The following is an 18,826-nucleotide window of genomic DNA, read 5'->3' on the forward strand; positions in this document are numbered from 1 at the left end:
ACCCCGCAGCCCTATAAGGGTACACCCAGCAGTCATTCATGTCCTGTAACATAAAAGCAAGTCTGGCAACACTCACTCACTTCCTACACTCCAGGAAGTGAGTTCAGAGCTAGGCTAATGTGACACAGCACAGTGGTGTTTCTGCTGTCAGCACAGGGGTGTTTGGGTGCGGATGAGGGAAGTGTGAGAAGGTGGAACAGGGACAGGGTTTTAAAAGGCAGTTTATAAAAGTGCTCTCTCGAGCTGCTCAACCTTGCCATCAGCTGGCCTGCAACATCTGGGAAACTGCAAAACAAGCCGTCTTTCAGTGCCTTGATCTTTAAAAGAGGGACACAGTGGCCTTGTGATTCCATGCCTGAACTGTCTTCTCCCGCTGCAGAAAAGAGGACATTTATATATTTATGTACTATATTTAGAGTTATCAACTCCCCACCCTCCTACAAATCTTCCATTTACCATAGAGCTGCTTGCTGCTATGTATCCTCCCTCTTCATCTTTGTACAGCTGCCCGCAATGTATATTACAGACAGCGGTGTTGTGCAGGGGAAGGCTCTGAATGGAATATGGCGGACCACTCTGGGTCTGTTTTGTGTGTGCTGACCATTCATTGGTTTGGTTAATGACAATGAAAAGAGGCTTTTTTGTGAGGAGAGTCCTTTGCAGTCTGCTTTTGTTCATTGAAGTAAAGCGTTAAAAAGGTACAGCTCAGTGGCTGTGAATATTTTGCTCTACATAGTGCCATCTAGTGGTAAAATATGGTACTTTAGATACTGAAGGGAGCTGCTCAATCAGTGAGTGGCAGTCACATTTCTAGGGTTGCCTCCTTCCAATGTCAGCAGAAAGCATTGTTAAACATTAATATAGACCCATTTCTTTGTGGAGACTGTGCATTGTGACATAATACATGTGAAGAATATCTAAATGTATAATTTTCTCTAAACTGGTGTTTAACAAAAAAAAGAACATTTTGTCCGGTTTGAATTCTGAAGGCTGTTTTTCTTAGACTGAATGAATAACGTTATTGACCTTTCATCAACGGCCTTGTAAGCTGACAGAATTGTAAAACAGAACAGTGCACGCTCTGTCCCAAGTCATGCATGATTTACAGAAACATCGGCTGAACTGAACAGCAAGATATGCCTAGGTAGAGAGAGAGGGAGAGAGAGGTGGCCGTCTCTCACGTACGCACACAACAGCCTGTTTGTCTCTCCGTACTTGAGGAGTTTTATAATGCCATGGCTTGTGAACCAAAACACAAAACGATGCTTCGTTGTTGTTATGCTTCAGGTCGTTTCGGCAGGATGGCATTTCACACAAGATAAAACAGGCTCAAATTAATACGCTTTGTGTTTTTTTGCTAATTGAGCGTGTGCTTGCGTTAGCTTCATGCAGCCTGCATGAAGTGACAATATAGCATGATTTGGAGAATGCAGAGCTGGCTATTTGACAGCCTGTAATCACAGATTATGACCTTTGCAGGCTGGGATTGCTCTTTTGGGTTTAATTAGAAAATGTGCCAGGAAAAGCATGCAGGCCCTTTCTGCAGTGTGTTAGTGTTTTTTAATCAGCTGAGGGTCATGCCGCTCTTCTGGAAGTCCTCCCAGGCTGCGGTGTTTGTTGGGCCTCTGTAATCCCTCAGGGTCGCCGGCTGCAGTTCTACCTGTGTGATGTGTGATCTGTGACCCACGGCTCCGGGGGTGCGGGGAGGCGAGGGCTGTTGTGTTGCAGTGTCAGGAATGGATTATGAGAGCTGTGATCCAGAGCAGAGCCGGGCGAAGGGGTGGGGGAGGGGAGCGCCGTGGCGGAGCGTAACTGTGTTGAAGCTCAGTGAAAGGGTGATGGGAGAGGAGTGAATGTTCTACTGACAGCCGCGACCCCGCAGTGCCCGGAGCGTGTCAGCTGCAGGATGTGGGAGGTGCGTGTGTGCGTGTGTCTCTGTCTGTGTGTGTTTGTGTGTGTGTGTGTGGTTATATGTGTGTGTGGCTGTGTGAGTGAGAGTGATCATTAACATACACGAACTGTAAACAAAACACGGGGTTTGAAGGTGGGAATTGTATGAAATATGAAGTATATGTATTACACTGTGATTCAGATCCATATTTAGGTAACCCAACAGAAAGAGCTCAAATTACTGAATAGAGGGGCGAGGTGCTGAAGTTAACCTTTTGACAGCAGATTCTGTTACCTGTGAGTTGGTTTTCTTTTTGTGTTTGTTCTCAGCGAGCAAGTACAAACTAGTTTTTTGTACTTTTATACCGGATCTGTTTGCAGTGAATTGGTCAGAGACTCAGAGGCGCAGCTCTGAAGCATTTCTCTCCGTCACGCAGGTAGGTCTCTGCTGCTCGGGTCATGGATGTGGCTGGGACCCTCCTGAAGCTGCTTACTCTGGAGGCTGGCGGGGCCTCGGTGACGCTGGGCTTGCTCCTGGTCTTCCTGGCTCTTCTGTACTGGTGAGTAGCGGACCGCCAGGCCGCGCTAGGAAACGACGCAGCTCAGCCGCTAACGCGAAGCAGTCGCTTCACTGAGCGTTCAGCTGTCATCACAGACATTACCGTTAGCGCCAGAACAATAACCAGCAATCAGAACTGGGGTCTGATTAGAGAAGGGGAAATATGCATGCCAGCGAGCAGTCAGCCTGACGTGCTGGCAGATCAGGGCCGGAGTTTGGAGCGTTTAATTTTAGACCGCACGTTAGCAGCGATCGTTAACCTCTAAAGCAGGGAACAGTCACGCAGACATGATGTGTTGGAAAGCAGGAAATGCTTATAGGGTCAGCTCTACTCCCCGTCTGCATGAGGGTAAAGTTGATTCAAGTGGGGGGAACTAGTTTTTGCACAGCAAGCTTAAAGACTGGTGTTGCCAATCACATGATGTTGTATGTGCTCGTGCCATGGCGGATATGGGCGGTAAAAAGCAGATATTTATGCACCTGTCAAAAGTTTTTTCAGAATCAGGTTGTAGTCAGTTTTTTTCCATATCTAGCATGTCTTTGAGTCAGCATGTCCAAATGAAGTCAGGAGCCTGAAACGGAAGGCTGAAAGATGCCAGAATCAAACAGACTTGGCAGACCTTGCAGCCAGCTTTGATATTTGCCACCTATGCATATAGTTTCATAACATGTAAAGCTCAGCATTTGCCTGCAGTAAGCTCTCCTTGATTTGGTTTTGCATTTCCATGGCACTGGTTGCTGTAATTACTAAACCATTTTACTTTTTGGACCCAAATCTCTTTATGCCTCTAATGTAACCTGACCTAACATAACCTAAGCGTCTGCCTAAGTACCATCACCTAATATTACTGTGGTAATACTTAAACATTCGATCTGTACACATTAATCAGCCCTAATGACAGGGAACACGTTGTGCTAAGGTTGTCAGCCAGTGCTGGGTAATAATCTGGAACCCTACAGCCTGGATCAGGAACATTAATGTGGGCCAGCAGTCTGGTGTAGTGGTAAGGTGCAGGGCTTGTACCTAAAAAGTTGCTGGTTTAATTCCCCACTAGGGCACTGCTGTTATACCCTTAGGTAAGGTACATAACCCAGAACTGCCTCAGTAAATATCCAGCTGTATACATGGCTAAAAAATTGAAAGTTTCACTGGATAAGAGCATCTTCTAAATGATCTGTGCGACTTCTAATGTAATGTAACACTAATGTAACGTTACAGATTGAGGTGATCTCTGCCGAAATAATGTATGACCCATTCAAGCTCTGAGGGGAACATTACTACAGCCATGCTGTGAGGCTGAAGTGCGCTCTCCTCTCTCAGCGGAATACGCGCGGTTTTCTCCATTTTTGGTCGGACCCTCCTGTGCCATTCCCCGCATTTTTCCCATGCATTTCTCAGCGCTGTCCGCCGTCCAGCTTTTCACACTTGCTCCGTTGTTCTGGACGAGGAAATTCCTATCCGCTGGCGAAGGCCTCGGCCCCCCATTCACATGAATCAACTCAAAGGAGGCAGTTACGTAAGGAGCCGGCTAACTCCGTCACGCCGCAGATGAAGATTTATTAGCCCGGGATGAGACCAGCTAGCATGAGGGTGCGCGAGATGCCGGGGTTTTACGAGATAACAGGGGGAGGCTTGAGGCGCGGAGAGGGTCCGCGTCTGGCCCGCTTCCAAACGAAAGCGAGGCGCTGTTTTTGAAAAAAGGGGGCTCTAGTGGAAGCCGGCTGTACTCGAGCGATGCGGTGTCATTAGTTCTCTCTGTTCTCAGTGGTGCTCGGGGTTTAACAGGGGATTCATGTGGTGTTCATTTGTTATAGTGCCCATTCGAGTAGAGGGCCTCTCTACTGACAAGAGACAGCGCTAATCCCATTCAGTGAATATGTGTCCAAAAAGAGGATTCTTTTCTCCTGAGCTAAGTCTCCCCTTACTTTTTTTTTTTAACTTCAGCATCTACACTGTGTGCTGAACGAATGTTGAACTCTCTAAGGGGCCAGACTCCCTCTCTAGGGTAACGCCCCTCTGGAAAACTTTGTGCTGACCTCCCATGCCCTGACCAGCAGATAGAGTGCCACCTACTGGCCATCACGTCTCTGTTCAGGCACAAACCACAAACCTCTTTTTTTCCTGACCTTCAGTGAGGCCAGCCTCCTCCGTCTGCACTGTCGGAAAAAGTCGGTTGTGTCCTGGGGGGGGTTTGACCTCGCCTTTGTGAGAGCTCCTCCAGCTACAGGTTGAGTCCTCTCCGATCCAGCCGCTAGGTCAGGCAACCCACATTGTGAACCAATCAGAGCAATGGATTGCTCTTCCTTGTGCCTCACCTCCCTGAATTACATTACATTACCTTATTTGGCATTTTTGACTGTTATTCAGATCGATTTACCTAGATTTGTAGTGGTGTCCAGGAGCACAGTGCAGTGTGCCACACAAACCCAAACAAATAACCCTAACACATCTGAACGGACTAAGCCAGTCCATCATGCCTCACCCTGAGGCTGTACAGTTTTAGACATCAGATTATTACGTCACATTATCGTCATTTAGCAGACACTCCAATCCAGAGAAACGTACATAGGTCACGGTTTTACATGTTATCCATTTATACAGCTGGATGTTTGCTGAGGCAATTCTGGGTTAAGCACTTTGGCCAAGGGTAGAGCAGCAGCGCCCCAGAAGGGAATCGAACCAGCAACCCTTTGGTTACGAGCCCTGCTCCTTACCACTGTAGTACATTGCCACCCATGTGCTATTCTGAGCCTGAGGAAGCCTTGGCACCAGCTCCACCCTGGTCTGTGTTTGTGTGTGAATGCAGAATGAGGGTTAGGAAGGCACTCAATGCCACTCATCTCCTCCACTGGTTTCCCATGTCTTTGTCTTGTCTTGGTCCAGTGTTGCACAACACAGCTGACAGTGCTGCTGAATTTCCCATGGTGTTTTTTTTCCCACTGTTGTAATATTAGAAGTTTGTTTTCCCTCCCTCTGTGAGGAGAGTGATAATCTCTGGGACCAAATACGCCGCGCAAAGCCGGCCGCAGCCTAACCTGGAACCGTTCACTTCCCATTCAGCGTAAAAAGCACAGCATGCACAAAGAGATCATCTTTTTGCAAAAACAGATACAATATGAATCCATCTGTTTTCGATGTGTCTGCATGTAAACAATGGGCACCTTTTTCAAAGGGCATCTATAGGATGTAACCACAGATGCAGATAAGCGGAGAGTACTCCTTAAGATTCAGGACATGCTGTTTTGACGACCCCCCTGCCCCGCCCCTCCACCCAGCTCTCTGCGTGTCCAGTGTCATAGAATGTGTTCCCAGGCACCTTGGGCCCTTTGTGCCCAGGTCAGAGGTCGTTTGCGTGTGACCAGGTGTTATTTCCTGTGCAGCTCTCCGTGCTGTGAGCCGAGCTCCGCACCCGCACGGTTCTGTCTGCAGGTTCCTAACGTGCTGAGAGAATTAAAGGAAACAGCTGCCCGCGCTGCACTGATGCCGCAATCCCCATATCAAAAGGGATTTATTTTTTTTTTCTCTCCCCCAGCCAAGGCATCAAAACAGCAAATTCTAAATCATCACACGTTTCCCCCCTCCTCGCAAGCGTCGGGTGAGGTGGGCTGCGACCGCAGACCGCCGCTGTGCGCGGGGAGAGGTTGGAGGTCGCAGACGGACGATTCGGCAGCCGGGGCCGCTTGCACCCCCGCTGGTGGACTTCCTTTGTTAGCGGCTCCGGCGGCAGGAGCGCTCATCGTTTAATTAAAGGCTGCCGGACAGCTTATCCGTCAGATGCGCTAATCACATCACTGCCAAACCTCCTGCGGACCGTGCCCCCCCCCCCGACAAACAACCCCTCTCGGCCATTTCCCCCGGCGATCGCCCGTCATAAATCTAAATACGGTTAACACCTAAAATTACACACAGCAACACCTCCCGTCCCAGATAAACCAGAGGCGAGGTCTGAAACCCCCCTGCTTATCGCCGACACCCTATCCGGATCTGGTGGGTGTGAGCGTGGCTTGCTTTCTGCAGATGTGTTTTCGGCAGGGGGGACACCCGCACATGAGTGCTGACGTCATGGGGACATTACTGTTTAACTGCGGGTTAAAATGTCACGGGCGCAGCTGTAAACCTTAAACCACATCCCGTCTTGTGGCGCACTGAAGTACCAGTCCCCTCGGCAGAGCTAACGCTTATCTAACTGGTCTCCCGCTCAGCAGAGAGCTCTTCTCGACCCATGTGACGGGCTGAGAATAGCTGCGTTCTGTTTAGGGCCGGATGGGGAGTAAACAGCGGGGAATTGGGCAGTGAGTGTGAAGCGCCGGGAGGACCGCATCCGCCTCAGGGAACGGTGTCCGCGTTTCCTCGAAAACGATGGTGCTGGTGGCCTCTGCGCACCTGCGTGGGGCAGTGCGGGTGTTTCCCGCTGTCGGCGCGCCCTCCATGACGCCATAGAAACGTAAGGCTGACAGCGTGAGTGGACAGTTAACACGGGGCCATCTCGCATGCGTCTCTGAAGCCCACTGGAGCGTAGCGCAGCGGATGGACTCCCTGGCAGCGCTAACGCTAGCGCTATCGCTAACACTCCCCCCTCCGCAGCTGTTTGTCTTTAATGGAGCGAGACCCTGGCACAGCCGCCGCGGCGGAGGCTGCGATTTGCGCGTTTGAGTAACGGTCTCACCGCAGGGTTAATGGCTGTTGTGGGAGGGGAGGGAGGGAGGGAGAGAGAGAGAGAGAGAGAGAGAGAGCACTGATTACTGTTTAGCGAGTGGAAGTAATATAAAGAGCTCCAGTTGTGCCTTCGGTGAACCGAGTCTGGAGACTGATGTATTAATAGAATGGAAAGTAACTGAAAAGTCCAGAGGGATATTATGCACAGAACCTGATATGCCAGAGCTGATATGTGGAAGTTAAGAAGGAAACTGTTATATTGAAAACACACGTGAAGATGGATGCGTCTGCTTTGTGGCTGCTGGTCCTCCTGACTGTTTGCAGTGTTACAGAGCTCTGTAATGTTAAAAAGAGGAGCATTTTAACCATGCACACAACGCCGGGTGAACCCCTGACGTGCAGGTCTCCCAGAGCAGCAGGGAAAGTTGTTTTTGCCGCAGGTCCCAGAGCAGCGCCCCCCCCCCCCCCCCCCCCATAGGGAATCGGGCCTCTGAGGTTATGGTGAACAGCAAATTGCTCTTTCCCTGAAAGGTCTCTTGTCTGTTTGATAGACAGTGTGACGTTCCCCTCTGTGACGGAGCCGTGTTCAATACTGTGTCATGGTGCTCCGGGTGCAGTCAGCGGGAGCTCAGAGGCAGTCGCCGTGACCTGTCCGTTATCAGCGCCCCGGAGGGAGGGGGCAAGTCCTGCAATGAGGGAGTGTGTGTGTGTGTGTGTGTGTGCGTGTGTGCATATGTCTGGTCTGTGTGGGAGTGCATGTGTCTGTATCAGTGTGTGTGTGCGCGCGCATCTGTCTGTATGAGTGAATGCAATATGTATGTGTGTGTGTGTGTGTGTGCAAGCACATGGGGATATATGTGTGTGTGAATGTCTGCATTTGTCTGTATGTATGTGCATGCATGTGACTATACGTGTATGTGTGTGCATGGGTCTATATATCTGTGTGTGTGTGCATGGGTCTATATGTATGTGCGTGTGTGCATGGGTCTATATGTATGTGCGTGCACGGGCTGTATTTGTGTGTGTCCATGGGTCTATATATCTGTATGGTTGCATGGGTCTATATATCTGTGTGTGTGCACGTGGGTCTATATATGTGTGTGCATGTATGGGTCTGTATGTGCATGTGCATACATGTGACTATATTTCTGTGCATGCAGATATCTGTATGTGTGTTTGAATTGTGCTTGTGTACTATGTGCGCGCGTGTGTGCGTGCGCAAGCATGTGTGTGTGTGTGTGCGCGCGCGTGTGTGTGTGCGCGTGTGCGTGTGTGTGTGTGTGTGCGTGTGTGCGTGTTGAACCCAGATCTGATCATTGTTTAATTAGGGGGTGCAGTCCAATATTTATGGATTGGGACTTAAGTTATTGATTCAGAGTGTTCCGCCTGTGCTGCGCAATGGATGTCATCTCAGCTGATGGGCACTGCGGCAGAGGCAGATGTCAGATATTTACTGCTGTGAGCAAACATTGTGCTTGTTCCCAGCTTGGCCGCTAAAGCAGACTTGCATCAGAGTTGTGTCAGTTTCATCTGTCCTTTTGGAGAATACACCTGCCGTCACAAGTCTCCTTTTCATATCCAAGTGGAATATATTCATATCTGAGCTCCTAATGTTGACAGATCATTTAAAATAGCTCTGAAATTGTAAGGCGACCACCCCTGTGGTAACCTTGAGCGCTGGCCTTGTGGGATCTTAGCTTGGCTCTGTGGCTCACGGTAAGGCCACCAGCATTAAGCCCTGTCCGCTGTTTGAGCAGCGAAGAGCCTCAAGGTCCAGTGTCTCATTCACCTCGACCACCAGGCCTTGAGACACACCCTCACATCGGCGTGTCCAGGCTGTCAGGGGGTTGGGGGGTTGGGGGTTTGGGGGGGGGTAGATCCTCTCTTGTTTACAGTGCAGCCTTTCTTCCCTCTCTGTGTCCTCGTGTCGTATCCAGGAGAGGAGCTGTCCCTTACATCTGCGTGCAATAGAAACAGCTCTCGTCTCTGCCGGGCCTTGAATGGAGACCACCAGCAGGAGCTCCAATCAATGCTCTCCCTCACATTCGCCTTAATGAGACACTTCCCATTGTCCGGGCCGTGGCGGTGCCGCTATATCAGGCGTATAGGTTGCGTCGTATCCTATCCGCGTCTCTTTCATATGGAAATGGCCACGCATTTCTTTAGGAGCCTTTGTAGAGGCTGAAAATAAATGCGCCGGTGTTTTCTGCGGAGGTCTAATGCGCTGTTTTGTCTGGGCTTTGCTTCGTTTTTTTTGTTTTCGTGTTTTTGTGTTTTTTTTGCGGTGCACATCATTACCGATGATTGCCGCTGAGGGCTCTGCAGCTGCGCTGTGATTCATGGCGTGCTCTCGCTTTGAATCAGCGCTGTATGGAAGGTGCCGGGAGCCGCGCTGGCGTCGGCGTTAACGGTCCCGCGTGTGCGGGACATGCATTTCTGTTGTCGCGTATTATTACTTAACGGCCACGGTCTGAAAGAGCTGATTGGATTAGCGGCGGATGTAAGAGCTCCGCTCGTACGCGCGTTGAATTAAGCTTCCTGTCTGGACGCAACGCGGGGTCACCCGCCAGCCGTCACGCTGCGTTATTCGTGAGTCGAAACGGCGTCGCAATAAGACTAACGGTCACGTCTCCGACCTCAGAGAGCCGTGAAAGCATGGTGTGGTCAGATAAGGGGGGACTGATCTCTCCTCAGACAGCCAAACTACATCTGCTTTAAGCCAGCTTCCTGCTTTTCTTATAAATTTCATGCGTGTTCTTTAAAATAGTTGTATTTCTCAGTAACCAGAGGAATTGTCTTTACCGAAAAAGGGGCCTGTGAATGCCAAATTCTGGGTCATCTGACCAGAAGGAACCTTTACTGTGACGCAGTTGTGGGATTCACTTCAGCGAGGGAGAGCACCTGCGAGTCTCTGTTAGTCACACGAATGACCACAAGAGTTGCACCTCAAACCGCCTGACTATAAGGATAACGGGTTCCGTCGGTTGGTTAACTTTATCCAAACCCTCTTACTGTGTGCTAAGAAGGCCTGCCCTGGTTTTTCCCACAGAAATATCCTTAAAAAGTTGTTGTTTTTCAGCGTATTCTTCAGCAGTGGTAAGAGGGAGACTCGAGCATATTTCCTGGTCTAATAGGGATTGTAGGATGAGGACAGAAGCTGTATGCACTCAGCTCCACCTGCTCCACGTCAGTACAGGAGACTGGCTGAAAGCTCCATTGGCAAGGGCCAGTGGGCGGGGTCGTCCACTGCTTTACTCACTCACTTTCAACTCACTAACTCACTCATTCATCCCTCACTCATTCACTGACTCACTCATTCACTCACTGACTCACTCATTCATTCATCACTCACTCATTCACTCACTGACTCGCTCACTCACCCATTCATTCATCACTCACTCATTCACTGACTCACTCACTCACTCACACAGTTACAGAATAGGGAGACTCACCTGTTGTGCTGTATGGATGTACTGTCCTAGGACTCCATTAAAGGTAAAAAAAAAACCTGTTCTCACTCCAGGGTTTGTGTTGAAAGCTACTGTAATTCCTTTAAAAGAGCGTGGTGAATTTGCAGTGGGAGATTAGGTCTGCCGTTGGAGAGGCCTGTATCCTGGAAACACCCCTCTGTGTTTTCCGGAGCTGCTGTGTCTCTGCTCTGGGGCAGACTCAGGGTGGGCATCAGTGATGGAGCTGTGCTCTCTATCAGACAGTTTACTGCGCACACGTCTGTCGCTAACGTGTTCAGGGCGTCTGTGTGGAATACAACAGAGACATACTGCAGCCTCTACAATACCGTACAGAATCTATTAAATAACAGACTCAACAGTACAATGCAATGTCTACGGGCACCAATGTCTCCACAGTGTAGTACAGCTTTTATAAGGTAACACTCTCTGTGGTAAAGTATAGCTTCTATCAGTATCTCTACAGTACAGTACAACCTCTGTTAGATATCAGTCGCTACAATGCGGTACAGAGTCTATTAGATATCAGAGTCAACAGTGCGATCCAATGTCTGTGGGCACCAATATCTTGACAGTGTAGTGTAGCTTCTGTTGGGTAACAGCTGTTTCACTTGTCAGTCTTTAAAAAAACACTTTAAAAGGTTCAGTGGAGCTGAGAAACTTGAGCTGCTAAAACAAAGTACCCAGAGCAGTTAGAAAAGAAAGCATGATCCATGCTGTGAATGTGGGGATGGTCATGCACCATTTATAGTGTGTGATGCGTAAACAGGGTGAAGAACAGCCCCCTCGCAGTGACATCATCTCCACGCACACACACGCTCAGGGCAGCACGTAAGCCTTTGACAAATGTAAACTCATCCTGATCTCATAAAGCACCTTGACACACACACACACACACACACACCTACACACACACACACACTCACACACATGCACACACACACACACACACACACACACACAGACACACACACACACACACTGCATTCACTTACACACACATACAGACAGACACACACACACACACTCACTCACACAGCCACACACACATACACACACTGCTCTCAGGCATCCCTGTGAGTGGCTCAGTGCCGTGAGCAGAGCTGTGCCTGTCCTCAGCTAAATGGCCACTCCGCTGCAGTGCGCTGCGTGACTCGCAGTGTGGAAATAGCCACTGGCTGTGTGCCAGCGCGTGGCAGGACTGCGTCTGTCTCTCAGAGGTGCTGAGGTTGTCACGGTGACTCTCATACACAATCGGTGATTCCAGATCAGGGTTGAACAAAGGGAAGAGCATAGAAACTGATAAGCGTAGAAATCTTATCCTGGTAACCTAAGAAACGTCAAAACACGTCACACGCCTTGTCTCTCGCGTGAGCGCAGCGCATGCCTTCCCAAATGAGGAAGGGACACGGAGAGCTATTCGTCGCGGTGACGCGGTGCCAAAGCTGTGATGAGAATGCTGTTCAGTCACCGCCTGACGTGCCAGGTGATGTGGCTGTGACATCAGCGGTGACATCGGCTGTGACATCAGCGGTGTGGGTCCTGCCCGTCGTCAGAGAGGATTGCTTTAAAAGGGCAGCGCAGACTGGCCTTCATGGTGTGGCAGACATGAGGCAGACATGACCGTGCCAGCAGCGTCTCAGACGGGCGAGAGGGTGGCGGGTTGGCATTAGCAGCGCTGGCACAGAGGCTGACGGCTGCTCAGATGTCTGCGATAACTTGAAATAAAAATAAAATTTAATTTACCAGATTTGTTTGTCTAACCGTGGAGTCAGTGATATGCTTAATATGCAACAGCTGCTGTCATAAATTTAGAGCATTCAGAAAATGTGGCTAAATACAGATACAGGTGTAACGGCAGTAACATTCACGCTGGTTTGTTAGTCAGGCTGTCCGTTATAATGGCTGCTGGTGTTATAATTAAGGTGCCAGAACAGGTCTCATAAATGGGGTTTTTATTAGGACTGAGGTCACATCAGACATGGGACAGTGAACCTGGCAATGAGCCCTGGGGCAGGTTCAGAAGATTAGGTTGATGTAGAGCAGGTTTACATGGCCCTCCTTTGAGTTGGCAAAGAGACTGAACTAAGCAGGTGGGTCCGGTCTGACTGTAGCCAACTCCTCTCCAGAGACATGCTGCCATTTTGAAGAAGAATTCGTAGTATTTCCTAACTCTGGACGTGTAATCCAAATAAACCGAGGGCTTGTAACCCAAAAGTTTGATTCTCGGGTGGGTGACTGTTGTTGTACTCATGAAAGCACTTAAATGTGAAATGCTCTAAAATGTTTAACAACATGCAAAGAGGCATGTTGGGGCTTATTTGAGTGTAGTGATCTTTTATACCTGATGTTTAAACAGTGTGGAACTCAGCAACTTGGTTGGGAATAGATCCAGCAACCTTCTGTATGTCAGCATAGTTTCTTAACCACATCCTTATACAACAATACAAATAAGTGGTCTCTGCGACTCAGTGTTGGCTGGTCTAGAGACGTGAACCTCTTGTACAATCATATCTTTTTTTCCTGAATATTGCAAGATACTTAGAATAGACGACAAACTACATGAACGAATGAAGTCCTGTTGTATCCTGTAGAATGCCACAAAGTCCTGTGCAAAAATCGCATTAAAAGAGCCGCATGTCAGCAGAAATCGTTATGATGAATAATGCATTTCTTTTTTTTTGTCAGAGGAAATTTTACATTCGCCAGTACAAATAAATCCTGCAAGTGTCACAGTATTGCGTGCTGGTGTGTGGCACTGTGCTTAGACAGCATATCTGTGAGATTAAGGCTCTGAGTAATCTCTGTAGTGCTGTTTACCTTGTTCACTTTCATACCACACTATGTCTGTCTCCCTCTCTTTCTTCACTCTCTCTCTTTCTCTCTCTGTTTCTGTGTCTCTATCTCTTTTCCCTCTCCCTATCCCTCTGTGTCTCTCTCTCTCTCTCTACCTCTCCCTCTCTCTCTGTCCCTCTACCTCTCCCTCTCCCTCTCTCTCCTCCTTTGTCTCTCTCCCTCTCTTTCTCGCTTTCCCTCCCCTCTATCTCTCTCTGTCTCCCTCTCTAGGTACTCCATATACCCCTACTCCACCCTCGCACGATGTGGCATCCAGCACCCCAAACCTGTGCCCTTTTATGGAAACATGTTCCTGTTTCGCAAGGTAGGTCACTGTAAGCTCCGGAGCGCATCAACCACCCCCCCCCCCCCCCCCCCCCCCACACACACACACACACACACACACACACACCCCGCATCACTGAAGAAGCCACCTAATTCAAACCTCTTCACTGCATTACTGAGCGTCTGGTCAGGGACATGAGAACAGTTGCTACCCGTATTTTATCCCAGGGTATTGACATTGCACTTCACTGATAAAACATTTTTAATGGACGTCTGTATTTTATTTGTGACACGGGACAGGGTGGGACAGGCACACAGAGTACTGACCCTGCAGAGAAAGCCGTGTGATGCCTTAGAGCCTCCGTTCTTTCCAGCCCTATGAGTAGTGATGGTGAGGATTTGGGTTTGGGTTTGGGGGGGGAAGGCATCGCTTTTCCCCTGTGAACCTCCAGGGGGGCATCCGATCTCCGGGAGAGGGGAGGGGAGGTTAGCCCTCCCCTGTGTGAGAGAGGCTGGGGTGCGGTGGAGAAGCCGCGATGGGACTCCCCAGGGGCTGGGGGGGGGGTTAGTGCTCATGCTGGTCTGGCTGCACTTCATTACATTTGTTCATTAAAGCAGATTCACAAGTAATGACTTTTAATACCATGTGATCCCCAAACAGATTACACATATTGGGAAATTGCTTTACTTTTATGATGAATATGTAGAGAAGAGAGGGGGAAGAAGAGAGGGGGCTGGTACATAATTACCAAATTAATACACCATCTCTCTCTCTTTCTCGCTTCTCTCTCTCTCTCTATCTGCCTCTCCTCCCCCACCGCTCTTTCCCCGCCTGTGACCAGCAGCTACAGTGCCTATTGTTCCTGTGAAGCAGAAAGCTCACCTCTGCTGTCACGCGATGCAGAGCTCTGAAAGCCGGGACAGGGCTCATCTTTGACCCACCTGGCTAACCCAGCGAAAGCGACCTTTGTTGAAACCGGTGAAATATTGAAAACAATATCTGTGAAAGCTCTGATATTGCCTGTGGGTGGAGTGCTGGATTATTGTGTTGAACTAATCCCAGCCCTGTGGAAGACTGCCTCGGATTTAAAGTTATACTGCGTGTACATTTTACACACACACACACACATGCACGCACACACATACGCGTGCACACACACACTCTCACACACACACACACACACACACACACACACACACACTCACACACCCTCTCTTACACATACACACACACACACACACACACACACACACACACACACACACACACACACACACACACACACTCTCTTACACACACACACACACACTCTCTTACACACACGCACACGGAGGCCCGTCATCACGTGGTGTCAGGCCTGATTAGAGTCTCCCCCGGACGGGTCTTGATGAGATTCAGGGATCAATACCGCGCTGACGGACAGCCTTGGTGGGCTGAATAGGCTGTCATTTCCCAGGCAGCGTTGCTTCCATCTCGCTGTTATTACAGATCTGACTCAGTGTTTCCCTCTCCTCCCGCTCAAACCCCTCGTCCTGCGTGCTGATTGTTGACAGTAGAAGCACAGCTGTTTGACCTGGGGCTCCGTTTTCTTTTTTTTTTTTCCCCTAACGTTCATGGAAATGATAGTAAATTGGTTCGCAGGAACACAGTGTATAACTTATGGATCAGAACGTCAGTCATGCTACATAAAAGCGGAGTATGGCCCAGGCATAGGTTTATTTTGTCTGTGTGCACGTTAGCCATCTGCGGTGAGCATATGTCTTTAATTGTAGTGTACGTGTGTGATAATGCTACTGTGAAAGACGATGCTCTGACACTGGTAGGAAAGAAAAGGAGTTTCTCTGAATCACAGATGGAAATAATCACATCTAAGGTGTAAGTGAGAGGGGAAAAAAAAGGTTGCGTTGGACTGTCTTGGCAGTGGCGTGGAAAGCAGGATTAAAACTCCCGTATGGCAGAAAAATACCTCTGCCTTTATTCCAGCTTTATCAAAGCCCTCGACACTCAGGAACCAGAGAAAATAGGGCCCAATTTGAGGTTTGGAGGCAAGAAGACCAACATGGTTCACAGTAGAGGAGACCAAGGTGAAAATGAATATCACTCACATACCAGCTACCAGAGAGTGGCAGTGACCCACCACAAAACCTGTCTCTACACAACCTGTCTCCGTACAGCTCCATATAGCACACAGCGGCTGTACCCATCGTGTTCCACAGTTAGTTTCCACCACAGGCTTCCTTCATTTTCAGCATCATAAAACGGCACAATGCCGTAAAGTAATTTTAAACATTGTTACCTTCACGGATGATGGCCTCGCACCAAATATGCTCGCAATTAATGAAGGCGGATTTATGATTTGTATGATGTGTATTTTGCAAACGATGCACCTCCAGTGAAAAATGTGCATGTTCTTATTTGTTTAAATAGTTTACGGTGCAATATTTAAAGCCGAACATTCAACATGACATGAAACTTACGCTTTTCGCCAAAAAAATTAAAAGTTAAAAGAAAGTTTAAATCTGTGCATTTTTTTAAACTCTGCATTGTTTGTATAGCTATAGCTATGTAGAGTTTGTACAGTGTATTCTAATTTTCTGTTTGTACACAGAGCTGAAATGTAAAATGTATCCTACTGTAAAAATGCAGTTTAAAAATTCATGCAGCGATTGAAACATTGCGCTGTGGTGTGGCTCTCCTGCCACAGGGAAATGCATGCAGCCTGTGATGTGTTTGGGGGGGGGGGGGGGGTGAGAGTGTTTCCACCCCATGCTCAGTTTAGTAAATCATTCATTTTGCATGGCTGGGCCTCGTGGGCAAACACACAGGGCAGGATGAACTTTGAGCATATGCGTAGTTCATAAAGGAGGACGCCGGTCCCTTTTCACCCATTACAGCGAAGCTTATTTCGGAACGAGAGCCATCGTGCCCCCTAAACAGCACTAAGGAACCACACCATTATAAGCTCAGTTACAGGGCCATTTGCTGCGCTTCACGCCGGTGCTTTTAGAGATTGAATATGTATGCAGGCTGGCCTTGCATAATTATGGGTTGTCTCAGGTGAAACTGGGGGAGGAGTGCGGTGGCAGGGTGCAGACGAACCCAGCCCCGCCCCCGGGGGGAAACGGGAGGAGGGGCGGAGTGTCTGAATTATGCAGGAATCAGCAGAAAGGAGTCTCGGATGCCTCTCTCTCCCAGAATCCTCTGACCCACTTCTGGAGCCAGTCTGGGGGGCAGGCATGGTGCGTGTCCCCCCAGAGTTCGGAGGGAGGGATAACCCTCTCAGACTGGCGTCTGATCTGCCCCCCTCCCAAATCCCCCCCAACCTCAGCGATGGCAGACAACAGGAGCAAGGCAGAGTCCTGGCCCGACCCAAAATCAGCCCCCCACAGGAGGAACTGAGCCGAAGGCGGCTCTGACGAAGCAGACATACCAAGGCCTCTGCGGTCGCTCTGGCCCCCCGCTGATCCTGGAATCAGCACCAGCCTGCTCATTCTCTACCCTTCCCCCCGCCCCCGCCCCCGCCCCCGCCTCCCCTGTCCCCCCCCAGGCCATCACAACGCATCAGTGAGGCTGCATTACCAGGACCCACTTTACCGGGTCGGGCGCCACCAGATATAATGCCATTCTCCTCCCCAGCAGGCCCAGAACGGTAGGCACTGCGGCCTTTCGGCATGGAAACGCGCTCAGATAGCACGGGAGAGGGAAAACCTTTTTCCCCTAACATCAAGGACACACAGTGTTATGATGTGCAGTCAGAGATGGCTAATCGGGGTTTGGTGAGAGGAATTCCAACAGGGCAGGCTTTTCGAACGATCCCCTTTCGCCTCCTTCCGGGGGCATCGATTGATTTGGCCTGCCTCGATGAGTCCGCAGGCGGGGCAGGGTCAGCACGGAGGACGCCTGTGGTTTGCAGATGAGTTCTGCTCCTGGCGGGTGCTCTGGCTTGTCCCAGAAACCCGCAGCTCTGCACTGCAGGAAGCTTAGAGCGTTTTGCAGAGGAGCACATGCAAGCCCATCACACCGTCCCAGCAAGCTGCACCCCCTGCGTTGGGGGGGGGGGTCGGGGTTGGGGTGTTCACCGGCGCGTCCAGGCTTTTGGGATGCCACCGCCTGGCCTTTGCGGGACCGGGAGAGCCGGGGGTTGGAGGGGGGCTTGCTACCAGCAGTATCTGGTGCTTAATTAACTCTAGCAGGGAAACAGGCTGCCGGGCTGTCCTGCATGCCGATGAGCCGGGTGATTCCCGGGCGCCAGGCTGTCCTTTGTGTGCCGGGTCGCTGTCTGCCATGCAGCCAGCGCAGCAGCCCCCTGCTCTCAACACTCGCTCACACAAGCAGCTCTCGCCTTACATTACATTACATTACTGTCATTTAGCAGATGTTCTTATCCAAAACGTAACACACACACACACACACACACACACACACACACACACAGGCTACAATTTTTACATGTTATTCAGTTAAACAGCTGGATATTTACAGAGGCAATCCTGGGTTAAGTACCTGGCCCAAGGGTACAGCAGCAGTGCCCCGGCGGGGAATCGAACCAGCAACCCTTTGGTTACGAACCCTGCCCCTCACCACTATGCTACGCTGCCGTCCTGTGCTGCCACACTGCAGCTTTTGAGTCTCGTGTTCTCAAACATTTCTAATTGCTCTGTGCTCTAATTGCTCAGGCATTTAGGCGTTTCCTGTGCAGTTCGCCTACAGTTGAAGGCCGCCTTCAAGCAGTGCCCCGTTATCTTTAGCAGAGACCCCTGTATCTAACACACTAGCTCTAATCTGAGTTGGCTCTTTGGGAGGACGGCAGGATGGAGGGCTTGGTGTCTCTGGACATTTCATTATTTATGGGCTGCCTTAGACCCCATGGGTTAGCAGGCAATTATTAGCTCTTTCTGTGTAAACCAAGAGAACAGTCTTTGTGGGGAGTCGGAATCTTCTTCCTTATCTTCGAGCGGGCCGAAAGGAGATTTGACACTTCTCTATCAACTTTTGACACAGCGAAGATTATGATGATCTCAAACTCGAACATTTCATTCCGTAAATAATAAGGTGATTTTATAAGTTGTAACACCTCTTTTTGAATGCTGAGAACTACTGACTCGAGCAACTCACCGCTGCAAGGCGGTTAA

General features: G+C 49.6%; 1 protein-coding gene across 3 annotated transcripts in view; it reads left to right on the forward strand.

Moving 5' to 3' along the window:
• Window positions 1-18,826, forward strand: part of tbxas1 (thromboxane A synthase 1 (platelet)) — a 65,950-nt gene that overhangs the window by 2,912 nt on the left and 44,212 nt on the right. For 2 of the 3 annotated variants that reach the window (XM_036518430.1, XM_036518429.1), the window contains exons 2-3: window positions 2,328-2,450; window positions 13,640-13,733. In XM_036518430.1, the coding sequence (XP_036374323.1) occupies window positions 2,350-2,450; window positions 13,640-13,733 (195 nt within the window). In that variant the 5' untranslated portion in view covers window positions 2,328-2,349. The remainder of the gene's footprint in view (window positions 1-2,327; window positions 2,451-13,639; window positions 13,734-18,826) is intronic. The other variant, XM_036518431.1, reaches the window with a different exon arrangement.

Source organism: Megalops cyprinoides, chromosome 23 (assembly GCF_013368585.1).
Source record: "Megalops cyprinoides isolate fMegCyp1 chromosome 23, fMegCyp1.pri, whole genome shotgun sequence".
Classification (NCBI taxonomy): Eukaryota; Metazoa; Chordata; class Actinopteri; order Elopiformes; family Megalopidae; genus Megalops; species Megalops cyprinoides.